Below are 17,547 nucleotides of genomic sequence, written 5' to 3' on the forward strand. Positions count from 1 at the left end.
TTGGGCAACTGGAGAGCTAGGAGGTTGCAGAATTTTCTTCACCTGGTCCTTGTGGCGCTCCGTTGTTCCAGCATCCGTCTCGACCATCACTCGTCGTGGGCCTAAATCTTTCAGCACCACCGCCGGCTCCCATCTCTGCTTTGGGTTGCGGTAGCTCCGGACCACGACAGGCTGATTTTCTGGCAAGGGCTGAATTGGCTTCTGACGGAGAGCTTCAACCACCTTCCTGTCTCGGTCAGTTCGCCCCTTCAGTGCTGCAGCTTCTGGACGGAGTTTGTCAAGCAAAGTGAGTGGCTTCCTGCCCAAGTTGATGGTGTGGAATTATGGCCAAGTAAGAAACTGTCTAACTTGTTGTCCCAATCCTTCTCAGGAACTTTTTTTTAAAAATCTCTTGACTGTTTGAACAGCTTTCTCAGCCTGGCCATTGGTCTGTGGGCTGTAAGGTGGAGAATAAATCAGCTCCACACCATTGTCCTCGCAAAACCTTTTGAACTCCTCTGCTCTGAATCCTGGGCCATTGTCGCAGACTGCCACATCACAAACTCCTTGTATTCTGAAAAATTTTCTGACAAATTTAATTACGGTGGCTGCATCCATGTTGTTGACTCGCTCCGCATCGATCCAATTGGACAAGGCATCCGCAGCCACGATGAAAGCCTGGCCTCGTCTCACCTCGAGGAAATCAAAATGAACTCTGCCCCAAGGTCGGTGAGGCAGACTCCAAGGGATTACTGGCGCTTTGCTGCTAGCAGGGTTGACCAGAGAGCAGGGCAAGCAAGATTTGCAGAGCCGCTCAATTTCTTCATCGATGTGTGGCCACCAGAAATAAGAGCGAGCCAAAGTCTTCATTCGGACAATTCCAAAATGGTTTAGGTGCAGCAAGTTCAGAATTCTGGTCCTCAAATTCGGAGGTACCACTGCCCGACCTAAAAAGGTTAAAAGTCCATTAGTCACTTTCAAGTCCAGCCACCTTTTTTGGAATTCTTGAAATTCTATGGGTAACGCAGTTGGCGAAGTACCTTGGCGCAATTTCCTGATGACTGTTTGAAGTGATTCATCTTGTTGGGAAGCAGCTTGCAGCTCTTGCAGAGTTGGCAGCTGCTCAGTTGAACCACTTTCCAAGACTTGAAGGAAAGCAATCTTTGTCTCTTCCTCTTCTTCCTCCTCCGCAGCCAAGGCAGGCAGTGGTAGTCTGGACAAACAATCAGCATTTGCGTTTAGTTTTCCAGGGCAATGTTTCAATTCAAAGTCATAGTCTCGCAAAACTAGACAATACCTTTTTAATTTCGAAGGCAGTGCTTCAGCCATCGGTTTTCCCTTTCCAAACACACCCAGCAGGGGTTTATGATCAGTCAATAATTCAAATGGACGCCCCCACAGGAATTGCTTGAATTTCTTGACGCCCCAGACGATGGCCAAAGCTTCCAGTTCAATCTGTGAATAATTTTCACTCGTATTCAAAGATCTTGAGGCGAAAAATACAGGTACCTCGTTTCCCTTGTCGTCCAGATGGCTCAAAACGGCTCCCAAACCTCGACGACTGGCATCACAGGCAAGACGAATTGGCTTTTTGGCGTCGTAGTATGACAAGGCCACAGTCTCTTGCAGACTCTTGTTGACCTCTCGTACAGCTTTCTCGCACTCTTGAGTCCACTCGTAAGCCACGCCTTTCTTCAAAAGGCTGTAAACAGGAGCCAAAATTGAAGCCTTTCCAGGAACAAATCTCTCGTAATAGTTATAGTACCCCAGCCAAGCTCGCAGCTCTTCCACATTCTTAGGGGAGGGCATCTCAGCCAGGGCCTTCAACTTCTCGTCAGTTGGCAGCACCCCATCCTGGGTGAATTTGTAACCCAAGTAGGTCAACTCTGGAACAAGGAATTCACACTTTGAGATTTTCACTCTCAGCCCATTTTCCAGAAGTCGTTGGAGTACTGCTCGAGAAAGCAGTGTCAATTCTTTCTTCGTTTCAGCAAACAATAACAAGTCGTCATAATAAATGAACACGCCCTTTAGCCCCACCAGCACTTTATAAACCTTCTCTTGAAAAACTGGCGGGCAAATTGAAAGGCCGGGAGGCAGCCGAAGGAAACGAAACCTACCCCGATGTGTCGTAATCACAAGTAGCATTGAAGACTCCTCGTCCACTTCAAACTGAAGGTAGGCATCAGCCAGGTCGATCTTTGTAAAGAAACAGCCCTTCTTCACAGAGCTCAGGAGCTTTTCAATCGAAGGCACGGGAAACTCAGCCGACGCGCACGCCGGATTCACAGTCGCACTATAGTCTGCACACAATCTAACTCCATTTCCTTTCTCTACGTAAACCACAGGGGTGGCCCACTCACTAAAAAGCACTTTCTCAATTACTTTCTTCTTTTCCAACTCTTCAAGAACTTTATCCGCTTTCTCCAAAAGTCCAAATGGCACTTGCCTAGCAGGCAGCTGCACCGGTTTTGCTCCTGGCTTCAAGGGAATGGAAATTTTACCACCCTTAAACTTGCCTAAAGCTGGCTCAAAAACTTCTCTCAAGTCCTGAAATTCAGGTGGCACTGAAATCATTTTGTACACTGAAGGTAATTCTTGCTGCACATTTATTTTCTCTTCTAATTTCCCTCCGCTGAGCTTTGGCAGCCCCACTTTAATTCCCAAGGGCTCGAACCAGTTTCGGCCCAACAATGACGGACCATCTCTGTCCATCACCAGCAGGTCCAGCAGAACTTCTTGCTTGCCCTTTGGCTGCAAATGCACTTAAACTCGGCCAAGGGCAGCAATTTCTCCGTCCTGACCCCAAGCTTTCATTCTGACACGGCTTGGGAGCAGGAGTGTCTGTCTGAAAAACTCACAGTACGTCGAATGTCCAATCAAACTGAATGTGGCGCCTGTGTCCACCTCCATCTTCAGCAATTTGCCTTGGACAGGCACGTCCAACATCACCTTCTCAGTCGCCGAGATTGCTGGCGAGGACGACTCCACTTGAAGAAGGTAGTTGGTCACAGCCAAATACTGCTCCTTCTCCTCTTGTCCACCCTCTTCTTCCTCCTCGTCCAGGTCTTGGCCATCCATTTGGTAAGCTCTGTGTCCATTGAGGTTGCACACTTTGGCAATATGCCCTTCCTTCTTGCATTTCAAACACTTTGAATTTTTGAACTTGCAATCTTTCTTGAAATGTCCACTTTGTCCACAAGCATAACACTGCCAGCTTTTCCCAGCCAGCTGGCCTTGCTGCTGACTTCCTCTGCTGTCAGGCTTCTTCACATTGAACTGCCTTCTAGGCGGCCCAATTCGGTGCATATCCACAGCCGCTCTCGACTCCAGGGACTGTGCGCTCTTCTCTGCTGCTTCATGAGCCATGATCTTGTTCTTGACAAACTGCAGAGTCAATGTTTTGTCATCTTCTGTCAACAGCTTCTCCCTCAACTTGTTGTCTCTCAGACCAGAGATGAGTCTTGCTACCAACACCTCATCTTTGTCCTTATAACCACTTTTGGTAGCCAAACTGGTCAACTCTGCAATGTAGACAGCCGCTGCCTCGTCCTGTCTCTGCACTCTTGTATTGAATTCATGCTTGTAGACAATTTTCTTAGGTTCTTGTCCTTGGTAGTACTCACTCAGTCTCTTAGTCAACTCTGTGTACTTCACCTTCATCACTCCCTCTGGACACACTTTCTCTGCCACTGCAAAAGATTCCGGATCCTGATTGTCCAAAAACATGTTCCTCTTCTTCGCGTCAGTATCGTCTCCAGTCAAGTCCTTAACCGCAAAATGGATGTCCCACCTAGTCAAATATTGCGTATAAGTCAATACTCCACCAACTTGATACGGTTCAATGACTTTCTTGGACATTTTGAACACTTTTCACTCACTCTTGAAACATCCAATTTGCGACCACTGTCCGGATGCTCTTGATTTTTCCGGATTTCTTGCCTCACGCTGACCCTCTTGCGTCAGCCTCACCGTCCACACGTGGTTCTCGCCGACTCAGTTTTCGGCCCTCGTCGCCACTTTTGATACGTCCGAGCGGTCTCTCTTAGACCCGGACACACTTCTCTAGACTCTGGACACTGTCCCAGAGTGCTCAGTTCAACTCAAACCCTCTCAGGGTGCTCTCAGGGTTCACAACACAAAATCACACACTCTCAAGTGGGAGGCAAGATCAGAACTAAACTTTTATTAGCGTAAGGGTTGCCAACATCATAGACTTTACTGCCAACCTAACAGTGAAGTAAATCAATTTTAGAGTATTATCATATTTCAATCTAGTAAAATGTACATTATTTTTATGTTTATTCTCCAATTAAATAATACAGCGGCATAAGCAAGCAATAGAAATATTGTGCAGAAAAGCTGACACGTGAGGGTAAAGAAGGAAATTGTAAATTTAATTTCAACTTCAATTGTATTTTTGCAGGATGGAGCTGTAAATGCAAGCAATAAGGTCGTAGGAAAAATTCCCTGCTTGGATGTTTCCATGTCCAACAGGAACATCACCCGTTCGCGCTCCAGGGAAAACCTCGTTGTGGGAACTCCGCTTTCTATGATTTCTCAGGGGTCTATGAATAGCTTAGAAAGGGCAGCACCCAGTGAAGTAATATTCACAACAGCCAGGCCAGCGACTGTTATTTCAAACGCCTCCACTGCCTCCAGTCCTGCCCCCAGTGATACAAAATATGCCAAAGAAGAGAGGTAAATCACATTTTTCCATGTTTTAGTGTAGAATAAAAAATGATTGATAACATATGAATTCAAAATTCTCAAGGTTGTCTCCTCACGTCGCTAAATTGACACCTGCGAAAATGCCTTTGCCAGATACAAGGGAAATGGACTGGCCAAGCTTAGTGGACACGGCTGCAAGGGCAATGCTGGAAGAGGGCGCATTGTTGATGAATGAGGAACCCAGCCCTGCTGACTGCGGCCCGGGAACTGACTCTGTTCCTGAAGCAGCCAGAAATGGTGAACGCCTTGGCCACTGGGTGGACAATGTGGCTGACAAGCTTGGACTAGACACATCACCAAACAAGTAAAATTTTCTACTTTTATTGCTAGGTTTTTTTTTAAATAAAAGTTATATCCCTCTCTTATTATGATCTCTATGGAGGTCTGCGCTTAGGGAAGTGCAATTTTGATGCAAAATTCAAATTCTGTATTGGTACATTTTTTCCGCAGTGCTAATCAAAACAGACAAGCGTCAAATGTGCCGCCAAAACAGATGAGCAACTTGGAGACACGAGTAGTGCATGAAACTCGACGGCGCCTCAACCTTGAAGACGAGGTGCGTCGTCTGCGAGATGAGAACCGTCGGTTGCAGGAAGAATCCCAAGCGGCCGCACAGCAGCTGCGCCGCTTCACAGAGTGGTTCTTCAAAACTCTTGACAAACACTGAACCGGTTACTAAAAGTGACTCTCTTTCCGTTATAGTTCACTTAGCATCCCCCATCCCGTACCCTCTATAACTCACAAACAGTGTTTTATTAGCATGTTATTAATTTTTGTTGTAACGTTTGTACCAGAAGACACAAAAGAGAGAAATAAAGAAAGCTAGTGGACCAAATATGCCAGCTGCTTTAACAAAGCAGCATGTGTGTATGCGTTTGTATGTATGGTGTTGATAAAAGACCTTGCATGGACAGGAGGCCTTTTGGTTAAAAGGCCCTTCCTATTGTCCAAAAACCTCTACCCTCTATACTGTTAATCGCATAGCTTGTTCAAAAAGCTAATATTTATAAGGGCTACTTACTTCTGACCCTCAAAAAATATTTTAATAGATCGATTTTGTAACACAAAACTTTTATCGTTTAATTAATATAACCCAGCAATAATCCTTTAAAGTAAGAATAATTATTATTAATAATATTCTCTATTGACTTATGGTGTGATACTGCAATACAATACACTGGGCAGGCCACCCATCTCTGCAATGTAGATTTAGAAAAACAAAATCTCAAGTTGGCCGAAAAACATCCAACACTGTCCTTGAGAAAAAAAAAATGAGAAAAGCTAAAAAGTAAATAATGTCTTATAATCATTTTATTCAACTCTTCTTATTTACAACAATGACTCGGTATATATATGCAAACTTGAGATGTGATCATTCTGGTTCTGATCAAAGAGAGCTGCAGTTATGCTGAACACAAAATAAAGCTGGAAGGTACAGCATATTGGAGGCGTGCTATAATAGGGAGGCGAAAATCACAGTGAATTGACACATGGTGGCTAATCAAAGGAGGTCAATAGGTGCGTGCAGCGCGTGTACGGCGCACAAGCAGACAGCACGATGTCAGTCCAGTTCCCACTTTGGCTAATTCAGACGCAGCAAGCTGTCGACGATGCAGCTCGAATTTTCCCTCTAGGAGCTGAAATAGTTTTAAGAAAAATATGAATTAATAATTAAAAATTTTTATAATGAAGATAAGTTTCCAGGGTAAATATTTTATTTTTTATTCAATTTCAAAATTCCTTTATTTTGCGTTAAGCATTAGTTTGCAGTAGCAATAACACTTTTTTGAAATAAGTCAAGATATACAAAGCATTATTCAAATGGTAAAATTAGTTTAAGTTATAGAATTGGTGTTGTAGTACAAAAGCTTTCACTTTCTTCACAAGTTCCTTGTCATTTTTCGAGGGAATTAGATTAGATTAGGTTAAATCAAAATTTATTGCATTAGACATATAAAGTACATCTCCAATTTTCCTTTACAACAGGTCATTATGATAATAATTTGGTTTCATAATCATCAATCAACTAATACAACATTTTTAAGGTTTTTGGCAGCGCATTTTTTCTTGGGATCATTTAATCAGAGTTTTCTTTATTATTAATTATTCTTCTCGGTCAATACAAAAAATTTAAAATTGGAAAAAAGAGAAGAAAGGGTTTACAACTAGCAGATGCCTGCTAAAACGCCCGACATCAGAAGAGACGGCCGCCGCGGTAAACCTAGACCCACACTATCGGAAAAAAAGAACGATTATTATTATTATTATTATTCTTTATTGACTTATGAGACGTCGCCACGATGGAATTACTCAATGCGACGCGCCCCATTTGCAACATAGTACATGATAAGAGAGAAAAAAACAATATCACAATGCATTCATAAATTGAAAGAACTCTTTCCTATCATAAAATTTATGCACATGAACAAAACGCCTCAAACTGGTTTCAAAAACCTTATACCGAGGCTCCAAACGAACCGAAACAGGCAACTTGTTATACAAAGAAGACATGCAAGTCAAAGGGTTTTGGTTAGAAATTAACAAAGCCTGGGCCGGAACATACAAATCGCTCTTAGCCCTTGTCTGGTGATCATGAACTTCACTTGTCTTTTTAAAATAATGCGGATATTTACGAACAAACTTGCAAGATTCAAAAAGGTAAATTGAAAATATTGGAAGGAAGCCGAACCGAGCGAAAAGTGGCTTCGCAGAACAAAGCGGCTCCGTACTGCGCCAATAGCGCTCACCCGCAAGAGCTCTCACCACTTTTTTCTGCGCCAAACAAAACACAAACACTTTAAAATCTTCATCTTGAATTACTGCTACAAATGCTCCTTGCAGAGGGAGGGAAAATTGCTTAAGGGACAGTTTTTAAGGGCAGGTGGCAGGTCATTCCAAGGCTTGACTATCCTGAAGGAGAAAGCGCCGCGACCGAACTTGTTGTTGGCCGAGGGTGGCTGGAGGCGGGGGTCCTGTATGTCATCACCTCTCAGCTTACGACCCATTACAATTTGGGCGCGCGCTTCAAAGTCTGTCTTTTTTTTGTAAAGCCGGTCGCGAATTTTGATCAGCGAGTTTGTGTATTTATCCAGCCAAGGGAGAAGTCTTCTTTTGGCGCCACCGATTTTTTTCTTTGGTACGAATTCCTCTCCACATTCAAAGACGATCTTTTTCTAATTTTCCCACAGCCCATTCACCTCGTTAATCGCGAAAACTCTTGTTAGTCTCTGAGCGAGTGCGGCATTCAAATCGGGCCAAAACACTCGACGAAAGTCCAAAACTTCGCGCGGCGCCGACATTGGGCGCAGCGCGGTGGCCGTAAGGGTGGCGAAAAGGGCGTCTTGATCGCTCACCCCCGGTACCACCTCCGTGGCCGCAACAAGGGCAGACACGTCGGTCAGGAACAAGTCGAGAATGTATTCTGTTGTATCTGTTGTTCTGGTAGGGTCTTTTATTAATTGTGTCAGGGCCATTAATTAAAACGCGTCGACGAAATCTTCGGTGGGGGCGGCGCGGGCGAGAGGTGGGTTGCTTTGCCAGCAGACATTGAGATTAAAATCGCCAGTCAAAAAGCAGCCGTCAAAATTGTGTTGCTCGGCCGCCGCGAGTTCAAGTGAATTGATCAGAGCCGCGTTGTAGGCCGCGTCGGAATTTGGCCGCCGGTACGCCCGACCAGGAGACGCAGGTTGCCGACTTTTATTTGAGCCCAAACAATTTCCACGCGCCCCTCGACGTACTCTCGCGGCAGCCCCTCGTGATCGTGAATATCAGGCGAGAGCCACGTCTCGTTCATTGCGCATATATCGGCCGAATGTGTTTGAATCAGGGCGTGAATATCGGCGGCCTTCTTTCTGTCCTTTAAGGAGCGGGCATTGAAGGACAAGAACGAAAGGGCATTTCTGTTTATCCGGCGCGGCGCGTTTGTGACTCGAGAGGGGCTGGGAGGCGGCGGCGGCAAACTCCAGAACGAGTCATTAAAGTTAGGAAGATTGCAACTCCAGCAGCGGTAGTTTTTTTTTTCGCAGCCTATTGAACTCTTTGTCAGGGAGCTTTTCTGCCTTGATGAGACACGTTCTGTGAAATATTCGGCCGCACTCGCTACAATCTATTTTTACTGCATTTTTGCGTCCTACCTTATCACAGTGCACGCAGAGAATCGGGGCTGACCTTGTCGGGCCGGGCAGCACGTTGATGTCACCGCACAGCAGCGCGAAGATGGTGAGGAAGCTGCCTGCGGCGGACACTGCAGAGCGAAGGCTTCATTTGTCGCGCGGTGCACATATCAAGCGAGCAGTTTGCACATTCCTGTAATATGCGCTCCGCTCGCTCACCTGTGCACAGCTGACCGCGACCCAGTAGCTCACCACGCAGTTGTTGTTGACCTCCAGGGTGGTGAACTGGGCATACAGGGGGCTCGGCAGCGCCCGCGGGTCCTGCTGGTGGAGCCGCCGTTGAAGGACGTCGCTCTGGAGCCGCAGGAGGATGACACAGGCCAGGGTGAGTACCACGGTCCGCTGCATTCCGGCGCCGGCCATTCGTCTCCGTCTTTTGGAATTTTTCAATTTTCGTCTTAGTTTCGGACGGAAACGGGCAAAATGTCCCAAATCGTTTGGGGGGCATTTTGTGGTCCCCCTGGGCCCACCTCGGTGTTCTCTGTCTCGGACAAATCAGAGAAAAACTTCAAAAACCTGGAGACAATTCAAAGCCTCTGCGAATTCTTACCTAGGTGGCGCCCTCAACTCTACAGACATTTTAGGTTGTTACCCCGGTAATATAGATTGCCTCTGTGATATAACAATAAATATTATTTGCAATTATAGATAACAGAAAAGAGAAGCACGAAATAATCAAAAGTGGGGGAAGATCTTGTTGAAGCTTCATGCAGATTGAAAATATCTGCAGAGAGCCCTCTGCAGGCATGATCCCGAGAATATTTAATTCATTACCAAAAAATATTAAATGTTGTAATAGTGATGATGAGCTTGTATTTCCAGCATTGTACATAAATTTCCGACTCAAGTATTTTTGGCATTTTTTTGTATTCTTGTACTTTTTTATGTCGATGCATGATTCCGCTTTTTTTTTGTACAGTGTACTTTTTTGCGTTGTATGTACCATGAACGGAGAATAAATAAATAAATAAATTGTAAGTTGAAAAAAGTATATGTGCTGGAAAATCAGTTCTACGACATGGGCAATTTTTTCGCTCAAAGTAAATTAGTATACATGCTCTCTTTTAGAGTTGTTTTGCAAAAGCCTTGATGATGTAAAGTTGTTCACAAAAGCTGCTGAGAAAATTTTTTATGACAATATGTTTTATGACATGCATGAGTTTTTGTTGTGTAAACTAAAATAATATTATATGTTAAGGTATCGACTTATTCTAAAGATCGCTGTAAATATTTTGATCTAATGCAGAATAAATATATCTTGACTTGACTTGGTATAATCCGGCTTATATCACAACTAAATAAACTTGCACCCAGAATTTGTTCTATAACCATAGGAAGCCAAGATAGTCGATTGAAAATGTTCAAAATCCAAATTTGAGTTTCCCGTTAAACTCAAATTTGAAGAACTATTTATTATTTTTGAAAATCTTCAGGCATGGTTTTAAAGGTTCTAGAGACCTAGAAAATGGTTTACATTGGTTGACCCTGCCAAAAATATATTTATTATTCTTTATTGACTTATTATGGTGCGATACTGCGATAGAATACTCTGGGCAGGCCACCCATTTTCAAAGTAGTTTGTAACCTTTGAAAAATTGTCAACGTAGAATCCAATATTTAAAAAAATTTATACCTTGCATGTTTCAGGTGCTTCTGCATTACAACGGTGGAGGAGGGTTCCGTTGACTGAAAGCACATTTGCAGCACAATCTTCAGGTACAGTAAGGGTCTGGTAGCTAAAGGAGGCTTCTCGTTCAATGCGTTGCAACACTTCTTGCGCCGCAGTGCTTTGTCCAACGCACAACACGTCTGGCGCTGCCATGGAAACCAAAGCTTTCAGGTGGCGCGTCTCCGAGACCTGTGAATCACACCACAAGAGTGAAACAACGAGGGTAAGTGTGGTGACGGTGCGGTAGCGCTCGAGTGCAGCTGGTGGGCAGCACTCACCTGCAGTGCTTGACCCTGCTGGCCACCCTCGAGACGCACGGCGGGGCTCACCTTGATGGGGGTCACTGAAAACTCGGGAAAGGAAGCAGCAAGGGCGCGCGCCCCGGCCTCATTCGTCCATTCACTGAGGCCTACAAAAAACTCTCGTCCTGCAATATTCGAGGGGGGAGGAGAATAAATGTGTTTAAACAAAATCATTAGTTACAGAAAAATCAATAACATGATTCATAGAAAGGTGCATGTTGTCGACTAGGTGTTATATTTTCAGTGGTTTTCAGATTCATGAATTGGAAAAAGGTCAGCAGATTAAGTAAACGACCAGTACGCTTAAGAAGCGTGTCATTTCTTAATGTTTCGCCCCCCGCCCCCCAATTGAATTTTAACGTCTTATGTAAACTGCATGTACATAATTGATTAGTAACTCAAAATTTTTAATCATACTACAAAAATGAAAAAATTTAACAAATTTAAGTTTTGCATTTTATTCTTCGTTCTTCGTATCAAGATTTCAACTTGCCTCCCTCGGCACCTTTGTATCCTTGCTGAAGACTGCTTTGGTTTTGCAAAGGAATAAAAAAAATTAGTAAATTCAATTTCACAAAAAAATAAATATAAACGTCGATTTTGCTGGAGTTGGGATGTTTTACACCCATAAAATTCAAAGATTGGCTTTTAAATAAATTTTTGGAAAATTAAACCAATTTCAAATTCAAGTGTACAAAAGTTTTTGTGTTGTATAAATATTTTGCCCTCATTTTCATGATCCTCGCAAAATTCTAATTTAAGAAAGTTTTTTGTTTGTTGCAATTGGCCAAAATTGAAAGATGTTCACGAGGATCGTTTAATAAACAGTAAATTTGATTATTGCGCGGGATTAATGTTTATCCCGTCGACGCGGGTTAGGAAAAAGTAATCTTCAAAAATAAAATATTTAAGGCAGTATAAAATAAATAATTATTCCGGGTCAGGGGGTTAAAATTTATCTATTTGGATTTATCTCCGTATAAATTTTATACCTGGCGAACAAAAAGTCAAGAGAATAGCGCTCATTAATCAAAATTATAATAATGAATGATGATTTGATGAATGAGTAATGAGTTCAAACAATTCGCTTTGCGTCCAGCTACTTGTAAAATGGTAGCTGTCCTTATGTTATCTAATTTAATTTGTTCTAATTTAATCATATTATCAAAAAATAATAGCCGTGAGCGCGCCCAAGCCCAAAAATCTGGAGTGCCAGCAGCGGTTTTAGGGCGCGCGCGCGCGCGTGTCCAGCTTGCATTTTCATAAGTTATTATAAAAATTGGTTGTTACCAGTGAAAAGAACATCACCACCGTCCAATTTTGCAGCTTCATCAGAGATCTCTACAATTGGAAGGCCAAGCTCTTTTTTTAATACGGCACGAACAGTGTCAACCTGGAAATTATAAAGTATTTAAGGAATTGATTTTCTTATTTTGCAAAATGTTTTGTAATAATAATAAAGAAACATTAATTCCCAATTATAAATAATAATTACACACCTTAAAACTAGGATAAAATCACCTTCTCTGTTATTATGAGCAATAGAGAAAGATCTGTATTTTAAGAGAGTGCCAGAACTGCGAAATATGGTTTTTGGCTTTATTGGTAGAACAATCAATGATATGTATATAAGATTAGAAATGAATCTGAAAATGAATTAAAAATTCACGTGTGAAAAAATCATAGTCATGTGCGGGTATAGATACTATAGAAGATGACTTACTATATCAACACGTTAATCAGTTAATTTATATCAAATGTTGTTACTATAATTGATATAATATATTTTCGACTGGGGGTCCTTTCATGAAAAAGATTTGCAAATTGGAGTTAAATCCATCGTGAAACCACCCAAATGGAAAAGCAAAAAATTTTGAAACCTCTCCCTGGCGATGCGGCGCACCTGGGCGCGTAATCAGGGCAACGCCGTTGCAAATGACGGCAGTGTCCTCAACAAAGACGCACTCGGGATGCTGCTCGTCCGGCGGCAGTTCGACGACGTCAAGGCCTAGTTCACGCAGACACCTGCAGAGTGACTCGTGTTGCCTGCGCGCCTCTTCCAGGTCGATTTCTGCGCGTGTCCTGAATGCCACAGGCACCCTGCAAACTAGGGCGTGCGTGTATCGGAACATTCTTCCCGCTGAACCACGCCTCTCGCTCTCGTTTCTCACAAGCCGATTCACGTTTTCGATTTTCGATTCTTTCGTTTTGGCAATGCAGTCAACAGCAGATGCGACAAGGTCGGAAGTCACCGAACGCAAAATGTGGGATGTGCTCAGTCCTCACTGCACAATAAACCAATGATCAGAAATACTGGAAAACTCGGAAAGTGGCCTAAACTGAAGTTAGTTCCCACTAGTTTACAAGGGGAATGTTTTTTTATTCCCCTCAAATCAACTCGTCTCGAAGTTGCTAAAAGGCGTTTTCTTATTCCGATCCGATCGGTATCGGTAGATTCAGAAGTCCCTTCCCCCCCTGGTGTTCACATTCACACGTGTGGAGGCGCTGCGTCGCTGCGTTCTAAGGTGAGTAAAAGATAGAGGAGATGCGGAAGGGAGGTCACCTCCTAGGAGACCAGCGCGCTGATTGGCTCCGGACCAGTTTTAACAATAGGAGGCTCCTCCGCCTCCTCCTCTCCGCGCCTCCTCTACCTTTTTCTCTCCTTAGGAGCCAATGCACTTAAGGGAATTCGTGGGCGTTGTCTGTTGTCGTGAGGACTGAACTGAACGTCGTGTGGCCATGAAATGGACATAAGGTCATAATTTTGGATGTTGTTTTTCGGATTATTTCAGATTGTCTGTCTATGAGAAGATCGTGTAAAATTACACTAAATTGTGTAGTTGCTTGTTTTCTATTAAAATGATGCGCCCGCTCTTTTTGAAGTTAATCAAACAATCATTGTGTGCGAATTATCACGTTCATTTTTGTAGTCGACGGACATTGACTGCTTTTTCTATCACAAGAGCGCTCAGTTTGTCAAGTTCGTTGGGCAGAAATGAAGAAAGAAACAACAAAGAAGTGGCCACTAAAAGCCTATTTGACGTGAAGGAAAAGAACAAACGTGCGTATATCGACATGATCCGCAAGTTCAACGAACGGCAAGTGCAAAAGCGAGGGCACGTCGAGTTTATTTATGCAGCCATGAAGCACATGGATGAATTTGGGGTCAGCAAAGACCTTGAGGTGTACAAAGCGCTTATTGACGTTTTTCCAAAGGGTAAAATGATTCCCAGGAACATGTTTCAAACCGAATTTCAGCACTACCCAAAGCACCAGCAGTGTGCCATAGATCTGCTTCAAATGATGGAGACAAACGGTAGATTTAATTTTATTTTAATACTTTTATTGAATTTTTCCCATAATATAGGTATCATACCAGACATGGAGGTTGAAGTTATGCTCACAAACATATTTGGCAAGACTAGTCACCCCCTCAGAAAGTTCATGCGTATGTACTACTGGATGCCTAAGTTTAACAACCTCTCTCCATGGCCTGTTGCAAAGCCAGTGCCACAAGACCCATTTGAGCTTGCAAAGATAGCTTTACAAAGAATCACAAGTGTAGATCTCCTCACCAAAATTGAGGTTTATCAGGTGGATATATAAAAATTACAACGGGATATTCTTACTGTTTAACCATTGGGGGTTTTTTTTTTATAATTATTTTAACTTTCCACAAAATCAGTATTATATAATTTCCATTATATTTTAATGGATTATTCAGATTTATGCTAAATCCAAAAGAAATGCTATTGCGTGAGAACTGCTTGGAAAGAAAATCAACATCTCCATTGTAATTCGAAATTTATCCAGCTTGATGAATTAAAATAATTTCAGACTAAGAATCTCAAAGATTCGGTGGACAAAACATGGATAGTCAGTGCTCAGAGCCCTCTACAAAAGGAAATCCTAGAACGCCTACCATCGGACCAGCCCCTATATGTAGAAGGAGCTTTCAAAATCTGGCTAAGACAGGCATGTGTCCAATATTTCATTTTGAGAGGTCAACCCAAACCTTACACTGATCATGAGACAATGATTGAAAAAGATGGTAAGATTCTGTTTTGATCATCCTTCTTATATTGTTTATTTGATGAAATTTTTCTAAAATTCATGCTCTAAGAAATGAACAATTATTGGGAGGGTTTAATTGTTATTCTAAATGGCCCCCAAGATTTGGATTAAACTGCTGCCCTTAAAATATAAACATTAGAAGCTGGATTTTTTCAAGACCTTACTTCGGTGAATGTAACAAAAATCTAAAATAATGTCCACTTGTTGAATCAGGGTCTCGACCAATCTAGACTTGTAATATCCATAGATTATTGATTAAAATGGCCCCGTCCACTGCAGTGAGACTTGGTTGACCTACTAGTACTTGACCTAAAAAACAAACAAGAATAAATAAAAACAAGGATATTTCAAAAAACCATGTACATTTAAAATTTCTAAAAATTGCAATGGTTTTAAAAATACATTGATAATATTAGTGAATAGTCGGCTAAAATACTGCAAAATGCACTATTTTTTAACACAACTTTAGTATCAACAATTGTTTTATTTTATATTATTATTGATCTTTATTGACTTATGGAGCGTCACCACAATGTAGTGACTCATTGCAACGCGCCCCATTTGCAACATAGTACAAAAAAAGTAGAAAAAAAGAGTAAAAACAACAGAAATATTACAATTCAGCAATAAGTTGAAATAACTTTTCTTTTTTCTTTGTTATAAAATTTGTGGGCATGTACAAAACAAACCCTGCTCATCAGCTCTGTTATGTTGGCCAAAAAAAAGATGTCTACCTCCCAGAGCCATAAGGCCCCATGGCTCTGACGGCAGCCGTGTACCAACATAATTTCGGGACGAGCAGGGTTTGGTACAAAACATGTCAAACTATTTTCAAAAGTTTTATATCGAGGCTTCAAGCGAATCGAAACAGGCAATTTATACAAAGCAGCTAAACAAGTCTAAGGGTTCTGCTTAGAAATTAACAAAGTCTGGGCAGGAACATATAAATCACTCTTAGCCCTTTTGAAAATAATGCGGATATTTACGAACAAATTTACATGATTCGAAGAGATGGAAAAAAAACAGGCAGAAAACCGAGCGAAAAGCGGCCGCGCAAAACAAAGCGGCTCCGTACTGCGCCAATAGCGCTCACCCACATTAGCTCTCACCACTTTTTTCTACACCAGAAAAACCTCGTCCAGCGCTTGATTCTGATTCGACCCTCCCCAAATTACAATGTCATAGCTCATTATTGACTGACAATAAGCAAAAGTACTTTTCGCCAACAGCATGCATCAAATTATTAATCAAAAATATTGCACTATTTAATTTCCCAACCAATCTGAATGCTCAGTCCACTTCAAATTATGTGCCAGGTACAAGCTCAAAAACTTTGTCACATTTGATTGGGTCAAATTTTCGCCATTTATGTGCTTAAACGGAATGCAGCTTAATCGAGTGTCCAGCTCACACACAACTTTTTGCTATCAATGCAAACAAATTGCAAGGCTCGAAAACACGCCAGCCGAGCTCAGAGTGATCAGAATGCAAGCACACTAACCACTCTGCCACTAATAATCAAAATAATTATTCCAGATGTTTCAAGACTAAAAACGCCCTTCAGTGATGAGAAGACCACCTTCAAAAATTTGGAGCGCCTCAGGACAGTCCATGAGCAAGCTGAAGGCACGGTTATTGCAATTGCGGCTACCGGATCCTCCAGCAAGGACTCGCTCTTATCATGGATCAGATTTCTGCAACAAGAAGATCAATCTTTGGGCAGGATTCCTGTGCTATTTTCTATGACATCGCCATTTGGACAAGTTGTAAGTTTTGAAGAGGACACAGTTAAAAGAACTGTTGGTGTTGAAAAATGAATTTGACTGATTCCAATTTAAGAGAAATATTATTCATTCTGTGACTTATTAAAAGAAGAAAACATGAAATCAGTACCTTAAATTTTTGTTTCTACCTAAGTCAATAAAAAATAAAAAAATAAATGGTAGTTCAATTGTAATTGGGCTTTTCCCGTGATTATTTCATTGGAAAAAAACAAATGTCCTGTGCATGAATTTGTTATTTTGAATGAAACATAAACAACTCAAAAATTACATGCAGGAAATGTTGAATTTTCATTCAAAAACACCGCACCATCAATCAACCTGTAAGAGTTAAACTTTATGAAAAGAAAGAAAATTTTATGTGGGGCGCTTGGTAGCGCTTGAGTCGCGTAGTTCAGGTGTCCCTGAGAAGGACTGAAGGGACGTTTGGACTCCGCAGTCTGGGAGGAGGCCACAGGAATGAAGAATAAATGAAGTTATGGTTAATCAAGTTACCAGCATAATTTATTAAATTTTTTTGTGATTTATATTTTCTTAATAAATAAATCCAAAAATAATGTAATCGGTAAATAAATTTTACTATTATTATTATTTATTCTACTCAAGTTTTCCATATAAATTAATAATTTATTTTCAGTTACTTAATTTGTTACATTTGTTAGAAAACACCGTTCCGCACGCGGCACTCGCATTTCGATCCAACCGCGACAACTCACTTTTGCTAATGTGAGTTGCACTTTCATATAATATTCTTTTAATTATTTTCTTCAATCAAAATATTGTGTATTATTCATCCAGATATAATTATGCGATGTGAAATACCAATTTATATGTTCCCA

The 17,547-nt window shown here is 41.8% G+C and overlaps 5 protein-coding genes across 12 annotated transcripts in view; 2 read left to right on the forward strand and 3 right to left on the reverse strand.

The window, feature by feature from the left end:
• The window catches only part of LOC132194542 (signal-induced proliferation-associated 1-like protein 1), a 61,028-nt gene extending 55,581 nt beyond the window's left edge, over window positions 1-5,447 (forward strand). For all 5 annotated transcript variants that reach the window (XM_059615866.1, XM_059615867.1, XM_059615868.1 and 2 more), the window contains 3 exons: window positions 4,406-4,680; window positions 4,754-5,014; window positions 5,161-5,447. In XM_059615866.1, the coding sequence (XP_059471849.1) occupies window positions 4,406-4,680; window positions 4,754-5,014; window positions 5,161-5,377 (753 nt within the window). In that variant the 3' untranslated portion in view covers window positions 5,378-5,447. The remainder of the gene's footprint in view (window positions 1-4,405; window positions 4,681-4,753; window positions 5,015-5,160) is intronic.
• On the reverse strand, window positions 352-2,694 carry LOC132194546 (uncharacterized protein K02A2.6-like). 3 transcript variants are annotated; one of them, XM_059615882.1, is made up of 4 exons: window positions 1,489-2,694; window positions 1,277-1,434; window positions 1,020-1,192; window positions 352-926 (listed from the first exon to the last, which is right to left on the reverse strand). In XM_059615882.1, exons 1-4 carry the CDS (start codon window positions 2,692-2,694, stop codon window positions 367-369), a joined length of 2,097 nt encoding a protein of 698 aa, XP_059471865.1. In that variant the 3' UTR covers window positions 352-366. The 3 variants fall into 3 exon arrangements, with proteins under 3 accessions (XP_059471865.1, XP_059471864.1, XP_059471863.1); XM_059615881.1 differs by having other exon boundaries at window positions 362-926; window positions 1,020-1,434; window positions 1,489-1,681; window positions 1,745-2,694; XM_059615880.1 differs by having other exon boundaries at window positions 362-926; window positions 1,020-1,434.
• LOC132194551 (uncharacterized) lies at window positions 2,746-4,159 on the reverse strand. Its single transcript, XM_059615891.1, has one exon. The coding sequence runs from the start codon at window positions 3,838-3,840 to the stop codon at window positions 2,746-2,748; it is 1,095 nt and encodes a 364-aa protein (XP_059471874.1). The 5' UTR covers window positions 3,841-4,159.
• Window positions 5,448-5,976: 529 nt separating the features above from the next.
• On the reverse strand, window positions 5,977-13,235 carry LOC132194552 (N(G),N(G)-dimethylarginine dimethylaminohydrolase 1). Of its 2 annotated transcripts, none has more exons than XM_059615892.1 (5): window positions 12,734-13,235; window positions 12,144-12,246; window positions 10,830-10,978; window positions 10,516-10,740; window positions 5,977-6,347 (listed from the first exon to the last, which is right to left on the reverse strand). In XM_059615892.1, the coding sequence occupies exons 1-5, from the start codon at window positions 12,983-12,985 to the stop codon at window positions 6,222-6,224; spliced, it is 855 nt and encodes a 284-aa protein (XP_059471875.1). In that variant the 5' UTR covers window positions 12,986-13,235; the 3' UTR covers window positions 5,977-6,221. The 2 variants fall into 2 exon arrangements, with proteins under 2 accessions (XP_059471875.1, XP_059471876.1); XM_059615893.1 differs by having other exon boundaries at window positions 5,978-6,347; window positions 10,881-10,978; window positions 12,734-13,231.
• Window positions 13,068-16,989, forward strand: LOC132194935 (evolutionarily conserved signaling intermediate in Toll pathway, mitochondrial). The gene is made up of 6 exons (XM_059616533.1): window positions 13,068-13,124; window positions 13,308-13,378; window positions 13,784-14,169; window positions 14,221-14,447; window positions 14,691-14,904; window positions 16,464-16,989. Exons 1-6 carry the CDS (start codon window positions 13,068-13,070, stop codon window positions 16,742-16,744), a joined length of 1,236 nt encoding a protein of 411 aa, XP_059472516.1. The 3' UTR covers window positions 16,745-16,989.
• The last annotated feature ends 558 nt before the right edge of the window (window positions 16,990-17,547 follow it).

Source organism: Neocloeon triangulifer, unplaced genomic scaffold (assembly GCF_031216515.1).
Source record: "Neocloeon triangulifer isolate White Clay Creek 2 clone unplaced genomic scaffold, ASM3121651v1 ptg000008l, whole genome shotgun sequence".
NCBI lineage: Eukaryota > Metazoa > Arthropoda > Insecta > Ephemeroptera > Baetidae > Neocloeon > Neocloeon triangulifer.

Excerpts from the sequence above, each read along its gene's own strand:
- LOC132194552 (XM_059615892.1), bottom strand. The coding sequence starts at position 12,985 with ATGTTCCGATACACGCACGCCCTAGTTTGCAGGGTGCCTGTGGCATTC. Across the intron at positions 12,247-12,733 it reads CGCCGCATCGCCAGGGAGAG|GTTGACACTGTTCGTGCCGT; the intron begins GTTTCAAAATTT and ends TATAATTTCCAG. Across the intron at positions 10,741-10,829 it reads AGCAGGGTCAAGCACTGCAG|GTCTCGGAGACGCGCCACCT; the intron begins GTGAGTGCTGCC and ends TGTGATTCACAG.
- LOC132194935 (XM_059616533.1), top strand. The coding sequence starts at position 13,068 with ATGCAGTCAACAGCAGATGCGACAAGGTCGGAAGTCACCGAACGCAAA. Across the intron at positions 13,125-13,307 it reads CCGAACGCAAAATGTGGGAT|ATTCAGAAGTCCCTTCCCCC; the intron begins GTGCTCAGTCCT and ends CGGTATCGGTAG. Across the intron at positions 14,170-14,220 it reads TCAAATGATGGAGACAAACG|GTATCATACCAGACATGGAG; the intron begins GTAGATTTAATT and ends CCCATAATATAG.
- LOC132194546 (XM_059615880.1), bottom strand. The coding sequence starts at position 2,694 with ATGGACAGAGATGGTCCGTCATTGTTGGGCCGAAACTGGTTCGAGCCC. Across the intron at positions 1,435-1,488 it reads TGGACGACAAGGGAAACGAG|ATTGAACTGGAAGCTTTGGC; the intron begins GTACCTGTATTT and ends AATTATTCACAG. Across the intron at positions 927-1,019 it reads CATCAGGAAATTGCGCCAAG|GTCGGGCAGTGGTACCTCCG; the intron begins GTACTTCGCCAA and ends TAACCTTTTTAG.
- LOC132194551 (XM_059615891.1), bottom strand. The coding sequence starts at position 3,840 with ATGTCCAAGAAAGTCATTGAACCGTATCAAGTTGGTGGAGTATTGACT.